This window comes from Thermomyces dupontii, assembly GCF_041956625.1.
Source record: "Thermomyces dupontii strain NRRL 2155 unplaced genomic scaffold VTN31scaffold_11, whole genome shotgun sequence".
Classification (NCBI taxonomy): Eukaryota; Fungi; Ascomycota; class Eurotiomycetes; order Eurotiales; family Trichocomaceae; genus Thermomyces; species Thermomyces dupontii.
The window spans coordinates 459,194-471,844 of record NW_027192317.1 but is presented as its reverse complement, the minus strand read 5'-3'; the positions used below and the strand labels follow the sequence as shown (position 1 = coordinate 471,844).

The following is a 12,651-nucleotide window of genomic DNA, read 5'->3' as shown; positions in this document are numbered from 1 at the left end:
GAGAATACATATATCCATCAATTACTTGCCTACCTAGGTAAGCGCACACCATGCGCTTCGAATTACTCGTACGAGTACGATTCCCAACACCCCATTCTGCACGAGTAGGTATATACTCGTACATGCGAAGTACTGGGTTATATTTCGATGTCCGATGGGCGGCTGCGTCTCTGACGGTGCCAACTCCAGGGCATAGCAAGTTCTATTTGCTCGCTCCAGAATCCGGCGAGTCCAGCTGCGGAGTTCCACTCCAACTCACTCATGACGTCTGTTCTCGCCTCGAGGTCGCGTTTTCCATACCGCCGGCAGCCTTACTGGCGCAGACTCGGTGTCTCTGGAAAGAGGACGTGCTGTTTTATCTTCAATTCTTCAATACATACGTACGGAACTATGTACTACCTACGTACGGAGTACCTAAGTAGGTACCTGGTAGGCATGTCGAACATACGGACTGGTGAGATACTCAAGCGATGATCGGGGGTGTGCATATCAGGGATGTCCCCAGGATGACTAGCGCGTGGGCGTGCAGGTATCCTGGTTGGTTAGCGTAGTTACTTAATCAGGTTACTTATATTATTCAGTTATCGGAGCACGGAGAAGCGGACTGTCGAGTCAGCTTCCATAACTAGGTAACTATCCGGTATAATTGAGTAATGCAGATATCAAGATACTTCCGAATTAGGTTTAGAGCAGTGTGCAACGAAGAAAGGAGTGTGTGAATATTCCTTTACCCTTGCCGCGAAGATGGAAACACTGTCCTCCCTATTATGTGATCCACTTGATCAGTGCATTATATCACGTGACATGCAGGCATTGGCCTGAGCTTTTCCGGATATGGTATGGCACTTGGCTGCGCGGGATTCCCGACTTGAATTGTTGATCAGTCAACTTTCGTCCCTTTGCGGGCACTGGACCATTGGACCGACTCCGACCGAGCAGTTACGGCGATCAATGCAGAAGCGAGACGGAATTAATGTGACGGATCTTTGTCATTCGCTGTGCTGGGCCCTGCTCGTGGAGGTTTCGATCTCCTAACTTTCAGTCTCCATAGGAATGGCAATCGCTGTCCTGGCATGCGGCAAATAGTGCATCTACAGTATGTACGGGGTACACCGTACTCGTACGGCCTGCATGCGGAGTTATGTACTGCGGACAGCTGGAGGTTTGGCCCGTACAGAAAGAAAGAAAGGCTATTAGAGGCTTAGGGCAATGGTTCGCCGAATACTAGCCTACCCAGTGACCAGGTTCAGAAGTATTCGAGGCCCCCTGCCTGGAACCTGACCGTGCGCATCGGCGGGAAGCTGCATCGTTGTGGACAGTGTCGGCTGTCAGACACCCAGGGTACCCCCCCCCAAATTACATATGGACTGAGATCCACGCAAAAGCCCGTGAATGTGGAATTAGGAAGGCTGCCGATATCATCAACCTGAACTACGAGCCCAATCAAGACCTGCCGTGTCACCGTTCAGCTTCATTCCAGGAGTCCAGGCCCATCTCCTTGGGTCCAAAATGCAAATTCCTTCCGGCAGTCGGGTTTGGAATTGATTCCCGGACCTGCGCCAGTACTCACGAAGCTGGGCACTTCGTCACTTCGCACGAGCAAATTAAGTGACATGCTCACTTAGTACGTTTATGTACAGTCGATGCTCACGCGCCGTTTCCACTGCATCACTAATGCCACTTTAAGTTGGTTGCAGAAAGAACGTAGCCCTAATTGGCTTTCGCAGTCTCGTATGCTCTCCGCGCCGCCGCGGCGAAGACAGTCAATATGTCTATATTGTGTTGGTTCCGTTTCAACTGTCCATTTCCCAAACCTTATCTTCTCTTTTCTCCAATTTCTATCTCGCGCTGGATATATTCTCCAGGCCCGCTGAATGGAACAGGCCGTCCATGGGTGATCGGTGATGACAGTGGCGAGCAGGTTCATCACATCATCAATATTAATGACTCAGTGATCTGCATGACGGCGCTATTGCCGCGCCTTTTCGGATTTATGGGGGGCCTTCATAGTGGAATTGGACCTGGCTCGAGCTTCACATGTTCAATGTAGACCATCGGCCACCCTAGCTTCAGGGCTTGGGCATTGCTGCTGCGTCAACTGCGCCCTATCAGAATCTCTCTTCAATCCTTAATCACCCCAATCTTCATGTTCACGATTTATAGTCGGACGCAAATGGCTCATGATAAATCCGCCATGGCGCTTCTTCTGGGTTGACTCCTAGCTTGCAGATCTCGATGCAGACACGGGGCTGCATGGTACTCGTAGGTTATGTCGCGTTTTCCTTTTCGAGCGACATCCGCAGAAGCCGCTTTTGCGCCCACTCCAAGTTCCACCGGGGATCCCCAGGCACGCAGCCCAGAATGTGGACCACCAGGGCCCTCTGATGTGTCACTGGCGCCTATCAACGTCAGAGTTGTTCGACACTCGGTGCTGGCTGATTCCGAACGTACGCCGAGAGAAACCATGAGTGTTGAATCTATTCATACATAAATGCTGTTCAGATCGATCCGTTCAGCAGGTACCTCGGGACGGCTTGTTTTTATACGGCGCTTTCCTTCACCGTGGTCTCCAAAACCTCTCGTAAGTGCCGTTTGGGAGGCAAGCCGGTGTTCCTTGTTGTCATCGGGAGATGACCTCTTTTCGATAAGCCTAAGTCTTTTTTTTTTTCCGCTCGAGTGGGGAGATTGAATCTGGCTGAGCAATTGATATCCAAGCGGCGGAGTGTGGATGTCATCTCAAAATGCGAGCCGTGGGACTCCCACATACTCATATGCGAACAGGCTGCCGCCGATTGTTCAGTCTTCAGGACACTATATGCTACCACAACACGATCGGGACCCAGCAGAGCAATGGCGCAGCCAGCACTATCCCCGTTATCAGAACGAAGAGTTGCCGGGTCCAAGGCCCCAGGCATCAGGACCATCGCAGAACCGGGCTTCATGGTGTGATTTTCCTCTTGGTACTCAAATGCCGTCGTTCGGTGTAGCTTCTCAGCAGAGCATCTCAAGAGTGTCCAATCGCAGGTACAATGTTGTACTGTTAACTCCGTACAATTATCAAGGCTGACAGGAAGCCAGCGCTTATCAACTGGATCACAGCTCCTGGAAGGAGCATAATCTCACTTCTCCATTTAATTCAGGGTCACCGAGTGTCTGGAAACAGCCGTGGAATCACTTGAATAATGGAGGTTCGGGGCCAGAATTCGGTGAACGAAAAGCTCCTTTGAGAGATCAGCAACGATTGCCTCGGTAACTACCCTGACTATCTTTTCTTCTGTACGCTGTGTATTGACCTATGGCCCTTGTCACGGAACACCAAGAGTATCTTCGGGCACATTTTCCTGCTCGAATGCTGAAGCTTCATCCACAAATCACGCACATCGTTCCGGTAACGGCGGCGGCATCCCACAGGGATTTGAGAGGCTTCTCAATCCCGAGAGCCCGGAGCCTCCTGCTTCACAACTAGACGTCAAGTCGCGATTTCGACTTCATATACGCCAGCAGCCGCTGGCGGCGAGGGCGTGTGCTGCCGGAGAAAAAGACCGGCGATTAATCGACCCTCCTCCAATCATCCAGCTACTCCTGGTGGACTTTGATCCCGACTCGGACAGCGACGTATCCTTGCTCCGAGACCCGAGATTCACCGTTGCGTGTCTTCTGTACTCGGTGCAACAGGACGCGGGGACTTCGCTTCGCGGCCGTGGTAGAGTTGAGCAGCAGCAGGAGCATCTTGTCCATTCAAGCCACGTCCTCGAGACCACCCTACGACCTCTATCGGCCTCAACCAGCAGCACCGCAGGACCCACGAGACAAGACATTCGAGCCGTTCAAGTCTTGTCCGGCCGGTCATATGCATCTCCTTTCTACGTCACCGAGGAGCCCGATCCGGCAACCGCGCCGGGATACCCAACCAGCGGGGGCCGTGGCCCTCTGCGTCAGGACGTCTCCGCCATGCCCGCGACATTCTTCATCTTTTCGGATCTCTCAGTCCGCACGGCGGGGCTGTACCGCCTTCAGTTCCGATTGATGGACTGGGGCGCCGTGGTGGACACGGGAATGCCTCAGCCGATCCTCGCGGAGGCGTGGTCCGATCCGTTCCGTGTCTATTCGTCAAAAGACTTCCCTGGCATGCAGAAATCGTCGAGGCTGACGATCCGCCTGCGGGAGCTGGGATTCATGGAGCTGAAGCCGAGGATCAAGAGGGGGAGGAAAGCAGGCGGCGTTGGGGGAAAGGATCGTAAAGATCCGGGGGACAGCGAGGGGAGTGACTGAGTGATGCCCACTGGAATGTCCCCTGAGAGCAGACCGAAATGCAACGGTCCCGGGCTGCCGTTTGGCAGATCCCTGTAGATAGACAAACTCGTATATATACCCATCAATATTTCTCTCGGGGACACTCACAAAGTGTCAGCTCATCAAATATATCGGGGATCTCTACATATGTTAGGGTATCTACCTCTCTATATTCCTTAATTGTTTGTTTCGGACGTTATAACTCCAGCAACTTTTCCGGAATGGCAGGACGGTAATCCTTGTTCTCCCAGTTCTCCTTCAATTTGGCCACGAATTTGGGATAAGTCTTGGACGCCTCCATATGCTCGAGAAAGTTCCGGGCAGCGTCCATCTCGCCGTCCTCACGCAGCAACAGCACCAACTTCAGGGCCGCGTTGTGACTTCCATGAAGAAACGAAAGCTCATACCAATCGATGGCCAGACGGCGATAATCCTCCCGGGTGCGGGACTGGCCAAACAGCTTGGAAATGTAATTCTTGAGAGAGAATGACGAAGATGACGACTCGGTTTCCTCTTCGCGGCTCGGGATCCGACCGAGCGAGGTCAGGTAGTAGAAATTACCCAGCTTGTGGCAAGCCTCCGGATGGCCCGATGTAGCGGCCTTACTCATACACTCCTCATACTTGGCCATGTCGCCAGCTTTCTGCCGCAGGTAGGCGTAATCGACCAGCGCTTTGGGGTCCTGATACTCCAGGGCGCCGATTCGCAGCATTTCATCCGTCACATCGGTCTGACCCTGAATCTCGCACAACTGCGCATGCATACGCCAGGGCGGATCCACCGCGCCGTTCAACGTCACGTCGTCACGGAACCGCGGCCGCAGACGTGTCGGATACGTGCGGTCCAGAATGGTCCGAAGCAGCGCGGAGGCCTCCTTATATTGCTTCCGCTGCATGAGCACCTTGCAGTGCACCATGATGGCGCGTGGGTCTCCGTACTTGACGGCGAGCGTCTCTACGCGGTCGAGCGTCGGTGTGCCCGTCGGGTAGGGCACGAGGTCGAGATGCCGCCGGGCGAGAACCAGGAGGGGTGTGATTGCGCCCGCGGCAGCGGTGGCGGTCGTGGTCCATGCTTGGATTTGCCGGTCAAGGACGCTCAATGCGATGCCAACCTCGAAGAGACCTTCAAAATCTGCCAAAGTTCAGCAATCAACGTTACATGAAATGAAAAAAAGGCATGGGGTGTATGTACCGTCCGTGATCCTCCTCGCCGCCTGCGCAGTTGGATTGCTGGTGAACACCTCCAACAAGAGTCGAGAGCCCCAATCGTGGAATTTGTCACTGGATATGTCTCGGGAGACGACGTGGTTTTTCCTGGCAGAGATGTAAAGAACCTTCCAATGCCGATTGAAGCGCTCCTGCAGCATCAATGCCGTCGAGGCGGACTCCTCGCGATCTCGCAGTTCAAATGCGTCCCTTCGGCCGGGAAACTTGGCTCGAGCTCCGCGGTAGCATCGTCGTGTTGTTGTTGTAATCGAGAGAGGAAGGAATAGGTTGTGATGCTGTAGAGGGGCCAATTGTGATATTCGTTGGAGGGCTCGAAAACCGCGTGGGCACAGAGACATTTTGACTGAGCTGTTGTTGAAGATCGTGTGTTGCGGAGAAATGATCTGACGTCGACCTCAATTTTGTAACTAAACTTGTAGTTATCGGTTATTATACGCCATAACCTATGTTAGTTTAAGTAAGGAAAGTAATCTTACTGTACTCGTAATGTATGTTACTTACAGTTACAGCTATGATTTGACCATTACTCCTGGATGATTCCGGACGTCTGCATGTCCACTAAACTGCTCCCTTCACAGATACCAATTGATCACTTGTATCGTTTGACTTTGCAGTTCTCATACTGATTGCTTGAGCAAAAACTCTAGATCATGAATTCCAACCTATTTTACCGATATAGCCAGGCAATTCAGTCCAGAGGGCTGATCAGAGCTGTCCAGCGACCAGCTTCAATAATGCAAACCGGATCTCCAGTTTACCATGGGGACATTAATGGTACTTCAAAATCGTATCTCTGTACTCTGACCTCCTTCGACCATCTTACCCTGACCGTCCGCTCCATCCCGGACACAATCCACTTCTACACCAAGGTGCTCGGAATGGCGCACTCCTCCGCAACCTCCTCGAACGGGGACGGTAAAACAATCCGACACTCGCTGCTCTTTGGCCAACAAAAGATCGATATCCAACAGGTTGGGGAAGAATACCGGCCTAAGTCGTCCGCATTCGTCCCAGGAACTGCGGATCTGTGCTTCCTGACGGATGAGGATGTGGCGGTCCTCCTGGACAGGTTCAAGCAGCATGGGATCAAGGTCCCGGAGGGCGAACAGCCGGCCAGAAGCATGGGCGCCAAGGGCCCGTTGAGGAGTGTTTATATCAGGGATCCGGACGGGAATCTGCTCGAGTGAGTTCAGTTCTGCCTTGAGTACTCACAGGTGCTGATGACGCTGTAGGATTTCGAACCCTACAGTATAAAGCCTCGAGAAGATAGGATTCGCAAGGGCCGAAGAAAACGTTGACTTTTCTGATATAGAATACATACAGTCTAGATTGTAGGTGCTATTCCCAGCAATCCCATGACCAAACAAGGCTCGAATAACCAGAGCAGAAAAAACATCTTGCCGGAGCTCCGATTGGTAATGTACAGTATCAGTAGTACACAAGATTCCCAAAAATCTAAAGCCGTTCGTCTTGCATCAAACGTCCCATATCGACACCCACGTAGTCTCTTTACTCCATTGTAACCTTGGCACCCACCGCCTTGAGTGTCTCGATGACCTTCTCCGCCTCCTCCTTGGGAACGTTCTCTTTCAGAACCTTGGGTGCGCTCTCCACAAACTTCTTGCTGTCCACAAGGGACAGGCCGAGCATGGCTTTGATCTCCTTGATGATCTTCGGCTTCTGAGCGGCGTCAATCGATTCGAGCTTCAGGTTGAACAAAGTTTTTTCCTGTTGAGCAGGAGCAGCCTCCTCTTCCTCCGCGGGGGCAGCTTGGGCAGCGCCAGCGGCGCCAGGAGCGGCCTGAACGGCGAAGCCACCAACAGGAAGATCGGGGATGTTCAAGCGCGACTGATTCAGCACACATTAGCCAGTGCAAAACCCAATTGCAATCGTACACGACGCAAAGAAGAGTTTAAGTTGCAGAGATGGCTAATCGAGAACCCACCTTCAAGCTAGCTACCAAATCCGCAGTCTCCAACAGCGTCAATTTGCTGATCTGGTCCACAATCTGCTCGATCTTGGGATTCGAAGGTGCCGACTGCGAAGCAGCAGCTTCAGTCGACTGCCATCGCCGCGTCGCAGGCGTTCTCCGTTGTCGCTGCTGAGAGAAGTATGCAATGGATGCCGAAGAGCTGCGCAGAGAGCACGACGGTGATGTGCGGCTGATCACCTGTCTGCAGCATCGCGCTGCGGTCTGCGAGGAAATCGCCATTGTGACAGACCAGCAAGAAGCAAAAAAAGGCTTTCCGATGCTACCAGGGAAGCAAAAAAAAGGAATTGAGAGACTGGCAACTTCGTTATGGCATCTCAGATAACTAATCTTGGGCTCTGAAACTATTTTTCCTCCTCTTTGAGCACGTGATCCGATCATGTGACTAAGCATCTCAAAATCACGTGAGAATACTCCGTACTCCGTGTACAAGAGTTTCACTAAATTGGAAGGTTACTATCGCTTGGGACACGCTACAAGCACGGTGGAACGGGTGTTGTCCATTGCTTGATTTCGACTTCCTCGCTGCCTCTTGACGGCTTGCTCTGACCGCAGCGAAATCTGTGTATCATTCAAATGAAACTAGTCCCGCCGCCCAGAAACTCAAGTGGCATCAGCAGGGTGGACAGCTTCTGACAATGCTCGGTCTCGCTTTTTCTCCACAAGAGAAACGGCTTGTCAACTGGCTGCTGTTTTTGTGGTTTGCGTTTCGCTGGCATAGGATTATCAGAGCCTTTAAGAGGTCAATTCGGTCATCTGAGGCACGGCGACGGCAACGACGACGCGACCGAAGAGCTGTGCCTCGTGAGTCCGATGTCACTTTGGAGAATTCGTGAAGGTGTTGGGGGTGCTCGTAACCAGCTCCGGAATGGGCAGAATGGTCATTACTGAATCGGCACACCAAGCTTGATAGCATCTCCATTTCGAGCGGCACGTGTTCTATTTCCATGGCCTAAGACTATGCCTTCTCCAATGCCTTCTTGAAAACCTGCACAAATTCCCACACTTCGGTGTAGGTATTATACAAAGGTGCTGGCGCAACTCTCACGACATCCGGCTGCCTTTTGTCACACACAATCCCTGCATCTTCGAGGTTCTTTGCCACTCGATCCAACAATCCAGGCTTGAGCAGGAGACTCAATTGCGCACCCCTAGCGGCAGGATCGGCGGGTGTGATGATGCGGAAAAGTCGAGATTTCTCCGAGTCAGCCAGCAGCAGGTACTCGAGGTATCCTGTGAGGGACAGAGACTTCTTCCGTAGCTCCGTCATGGATGTCTTGTCGAAGACGGATAGCGCTGCGCAGAGAGACGCCAGATCGACGGCCGAAGGGTTTGAAAGCTGGAAGCCGCCGGCGCCCGGGATGGGTTTGAACCCTGCTAGGGTCAGTTCTGTTAATTTGAAAGTTCGGAGGAGAACATACTGTTGTCCATCTTGAATCGTACAGAGCGGTCGCCTCCATACCACCCTGTTAATCTGTGCCTGAAGTCTAGCTTCCCATCGTGCGTAAGATCAACCTTTCCATGCTTCTCATGGACGAAAAGACCAGCAATAGCCCCTGGGCCGGCATTGCCGTACTTGTAGGTGCACCAAACTGCGAAGTCAACATCCCAATCGTGCAATGCCAACTCGACATTGCCGTACGCGTGGGCCAAATCCCACCCCACCACGATGCCCTTGTCGTGTGCGTACCGGGTGATCGTAGGAATTTCGAAGTACTGTCCACTGTAGTACTGAATGCCTGGCAAGAGAAGGAGTGCCGCGTCCGAGGCATGTTTGTCAATGATGGAAAGAATTTTGGACGTTGGAATCTCGTACTCCCCTTCGTCCGGGCCGATAAGGACCATCTCTGTTGACGGGTCGAGGCCGTGCCATTTGATCTGGGATTCGATTGCGTACTTTTTGGAGTCAGCGGAAACATTCAGTAACGATATTTTGTGGATTCCGTGTTCACCTACATGATCACTAGGAAAAGCCTTCCAGTCCAGCAGCACCTTCCTCCTCTTCCCACCTTCCTCTCGCTCCGGAGTATAGAAGCTGGCCAGTAACAGATGCAAATTTGCCGTCAGCGTGCCCATGGCCGCGACCTCTTCAGGTTTGGCGCCGACGATCCTCGCCATCGAGGCCGCGGCCTGCTCGGAGAGGAGCTGCCATTGCCGGAGCGGGGAGCCTTCGAGGTCCCGAAAGTGCCCTCCAACCCCAATGGTCGCCCATGTATCTAGATGCGCCTGGAGATATGATGATACTTTCTTCGGCTGCAGACCGAGCGAGTTGCCGCAGAAGTAGATGCAAGGTTCTCCGTGAGGATCTAGGAGCTGTCAGACCGAATAGCTCTTCGCAGTCAGAAATCCGAAAGGCTAACTACCATGCTCTGTCAATCTTGTGGTCTTGAGGTTCCCTTTTGACGGGATCAAGAACTCTTCGCGGAGGGAGCGGAGCGGATCTTGGGCGTCTAGAGACTCGGCATAGTGCCGGGTTAGGGCTTCAGAAGGAAAGCCGGGCATGGCTGGTCAACGGCAGCTTTGTGATCTATCTCTAACGTCTTGAGTATGCGCTCTCAGTGAATTGATGTATTCAAAACAGGTCTCTCTAGCAGCATCTAGGTATTTATTTATTCGGTAGAAATGAGGGGACCTTGACTATCAGTACTTGTATAGATTCCGTTTCCGTTTCCGCTTCCGCTTCCGTGTCTTCCGGCGTTGTAGGGTCCAATCTCCTACAGTCCGGTATTTGCTTCCCCGCGTTCGATTCCGATTGGCTGCGCGGAATCAAGAGATCTCCTTATCGAGGATCAATAATAAACTGCTGTTCGTAGCCCTAATCTGTGATCCTGGATGAAAATTACTGTGCTCAATGAAATTTATTCCTGCGGGAGGTGTCTGGCAACCTACAGTAGTATTACAAGTTGCAGACCTCTGGAACGATAAAGGACCAATTATTTCCCGCGCCTGGAATGATGGCGGATTCGCGGCGCATGGTTTGGCCCCATGTTAGCACCCCAAAATCAGCACATACAGAACTGTATGTCACGGGCTTTGCGGGATTTTTGAGCATTTACTTGTCCTTTGCACAGCGGACGGTTTATTTTTTTTTATTTTTTTTTCCCATGGTTTATGCCTGAACAGTAACAAATGCCACCATCCTTTCGAGCAGAAACATCTACTCTTATAGATGCACGTGACTTGTGACTTATGATTGGGGGATGGGCCGACTAGCCTGAGTGAAGGTTTCTTCTACGGTGCGGAAATGATTTGGTTCGGGATCAGCAGTTGCTTCAATGAAAAGATGTCGACGGAGATGCTCTTCCGTTCCGCCTCGACAACCGGGTTGACGGGGCATATATGATGAATGACAGTAAACAATCGATTTTCAGCGACATACAGGACAGCCGACAGCATCTACTCTTACTAGTAACCGGATCATTCTTCACTGCATTGATTGATACTGCAACCTCGGGTCACTATGTTGGGCGTCTCCAACACTGTATCACTCTCTGATTACAAAGTGTCCCTGGATAATGGCTTCTTGCCAGATGCGCTCCCGCTGAAGCGCTTGTCGAGCCCATACTATCGTCCCTGGGAGGACATCGTGCATGACCTGCCCTCTCTGATCCAGTCCGGACATGTCCGGGACCGGATCCGGCAGCTACCGGTACTGTCCGCGAATGATGAACATCTCCCTGACGAGCGTGAATGGCAGCGAGCGTATGTGGTGCTCTCGTATCTGATGCATGCCTGGATTTGGGGCGGGGAGCAGCCAGAACAGGTTTGTGTCTTCCAGGGACGTATGCGTGATCGGACTGGCCACTGATGAATGCCTCCCCATAGCGATTACTGCCAGCCATTGCGCGACCATTCCTTGACGTCTCTGAGCGTCTGGAGCTTCCACCATGTGCTACATATGCTGCGCTCAATCTGTGGAACTACACCAGTACCAGTGAGGATCTTACGAACCCTGACAATCTGGACGTTCTCGCCTCTTTCACCGGCACCGATGACGAGAGATGGTTCTTCGTTGTTTCGGTGGCCATCGAAGCTGAGGGCGCCAAGGCGATTCCTTTGGTCTTCAGCGCCATCGAGGCCGTGCGCCGGAATGATGACGCCCGCGTGGCATTGTTGCTTCAGGAAATGGTGCACTGCCTGGCCAAAGTCATTGCAATCCTTGACCGGATGCATGAGCGGCTAGACCCTCAGGTGTTTTATCATCGCCTTCGGCCCTTGTTGGCCGGGTCGAAGAACATGGCTGCAGCTGGTCTGCCCAATGGAGTCTTCTATGATAGCGAGGATGAACGGAGCGGGTGGCGGCAGTACAGCGGTGGCAGCAATGCTCAGAGCTCATTGATTCAACTCTTTGATATTGCCCTAGGGATTGAACACCTTGCCACCGGAGAGATTGGTCCCAAGGCGCGAGCCCATGGTGCATTCATGAGTGTAGGTCTCCGAGTTGCTGAGCACATGCGGCGCGAGGCTAATCGACGTAGGAAATGCGACAATACATGCCGGGTCCTCATCGGCGGTTCCTCGAGTATATAGGTAGTATCGCCAACATCCGGAACTTCGCAATGAGCTTGCCGGTTTCGTCCAGTGTGCGGCAGGCATACAATTCCCTCGTGTTGAAGCTGGGAGCGCTTCGGGATGCGCATATCCGCATTGTATCGCGGTATATCATTGCGCCGGCGAGGCAGCGCCCTCCGGAAGGATCGTCCAGAAAAGTCAATCTGGCGACCGCCTCCATGCAGCCTCAATCTTCGGAGAACGGCGCACCGACTGCGGAGAAGAGAGTGTTTTATGGCACCGGGGGGACGACGTTGATGCCGTTCCTCAAAGAGACTCGTGACGAGACCAAAGCTGCTGCGAGATTTGTAGATTGACCAAGTACCCAACTAGTACTCTAGAATGTACCTCTGTAACGATCTTTGTTCGCAAGGCACTATCATTTGCGAAGGCTTGTCCTGAAAACATGAACTTCTTTCCTCCCGAAGATCAACCCAAGTGGCCGATCAAGATCCATTCTCATCTCTCCCGATATCGAAGCCCCAACACGCTGCTGTCCTTTCAGCAATCGGCAACCATCTAAATTTTAGAATGTCGATTTGCCAAGCACATTTGGCGAATGGCTTTGACTGCCGTTGTAGGCATTAGGTA

General features: G+C 52.4%; 6 protein-coding genes across 6 annotated transcripts; 3 read left to right on the top strand and 3 right to left on the bottom strand.

Annotated features, from left to right (window-relative positions):
* Positions 1-2,728: 2,728 nt before the first annotated feature.
* VTN31DRAFT_2253 (uncharacterized protein) lies at positions 2,729-4,272 on the top strand (the record flags this gene model as incomplete). Its single annotated transcript, XM_069402401.1, has 3 exons — positions 2,729-3,024; positions 3,079-3,249; positions 3,321-4,272. The coding sequence occupies 3 exons, from the start codon at positions 2,729-2,731 to the stop codon at positions 4,270-4,272; spliced, it is 1,419 nt and encodes a 472-aa protein (XP_069257349.1).
* Positions 4,273-4,489: 217 nt separating this feature from the next.
* Positions 4,490-5,857, bottom strand: VTN31DRAFT_2252 (uncharacterized protein; the record flags this gene model as incomplete). The annotated part of the gene is made up of 2 exons (XM_069402400.1): positions 4,490-5,424; positions 5,485-5,857. 2 exons carry the CDS (start codon positions 5,855-5,857, stop codon positions 4,490-4,492), a joined length of 1,308 nt encoding a protein of 435 aa, XP_069257348.1.
* Positions 5,858-6,253: 396 nt separating this feature from the next.
* Positions 6,254-6,773, top strand: VTN31DRAFT_2251 (uncharacterized protein; the record flags this gene model as incomplete). The annotated part of the gene is made up of 2 exons (XM_069402399.1): positions 6,254-6,702; positions 6,752-6,773. The coding sequence occupies 2 exons, from the start codon at positions 6,254-6,256 to the stop codon at positions 6,771-6,773; spliced, it is 471 nt and encodes a 156-aa protein (XP_069257347.1).
* Positions 6,774-7,028: 255 nt separating this feature from the next.
* Positions 7,029-7,731, bottom strand: VTN31DRAFT_2250 (mitochondrial 54S ribosomal protein bL12m; the record flags this gene model as incomplete). Its single annotated transcript, XM_069402398.1, has 2 exons — positions 7,029-7,367; positions 7,465-7,731. The coding sequence occupies 2 exons, from the start codon at positions 7,729-7,731 to the stop codon at positions 7,029-7,031; spliced, it is 606 nt and encodes a 201-aa protein (XP_069257346.1).
* Positions 7,732-8,467: 736 nt separating this feature from the next.
* Positions 8,468-10,011, bottom strand: VTN31DRAFT_2249 (uncharacterized protein; the record flags this gene model as incomplete). The annotated part of the gene is made up of 4 exons (XM_069402396.1): positions 8,468-8,883; positions 8,931-9,405; positions 9,466-9,815; positions 9,873-10,011. 4 exons carry the CDS (start codon positions 10,009-10,011, stop codon positions 8,468-8,470), a joined length of 1,380 nt encoding a protein of 459 aa, XP_069257345.1.
* A 958-nt stretch (positions 10,012-10,969) lies between these two features.
* On the top strand, positions 10,970-12,377 carry VTN31DRAFT_2248 (uncharacterized protein; the record flags this gene model as incomplete). The annotated part of the gene is made up of 3 exons (XM_069402395.1): positions 10,970-11,272; positions 11,335-11,937; positions 11,988-12,377. 3 exons carry the CDS (start codon positions 10,970-10,972, stop codon positions 12,375-12,377), a joined length of 1,296 nt encoding a protein of 431 aa, XP_069257344.1.
* Positions 12,378-12,651: the final 274 nt, after the last annotated feature.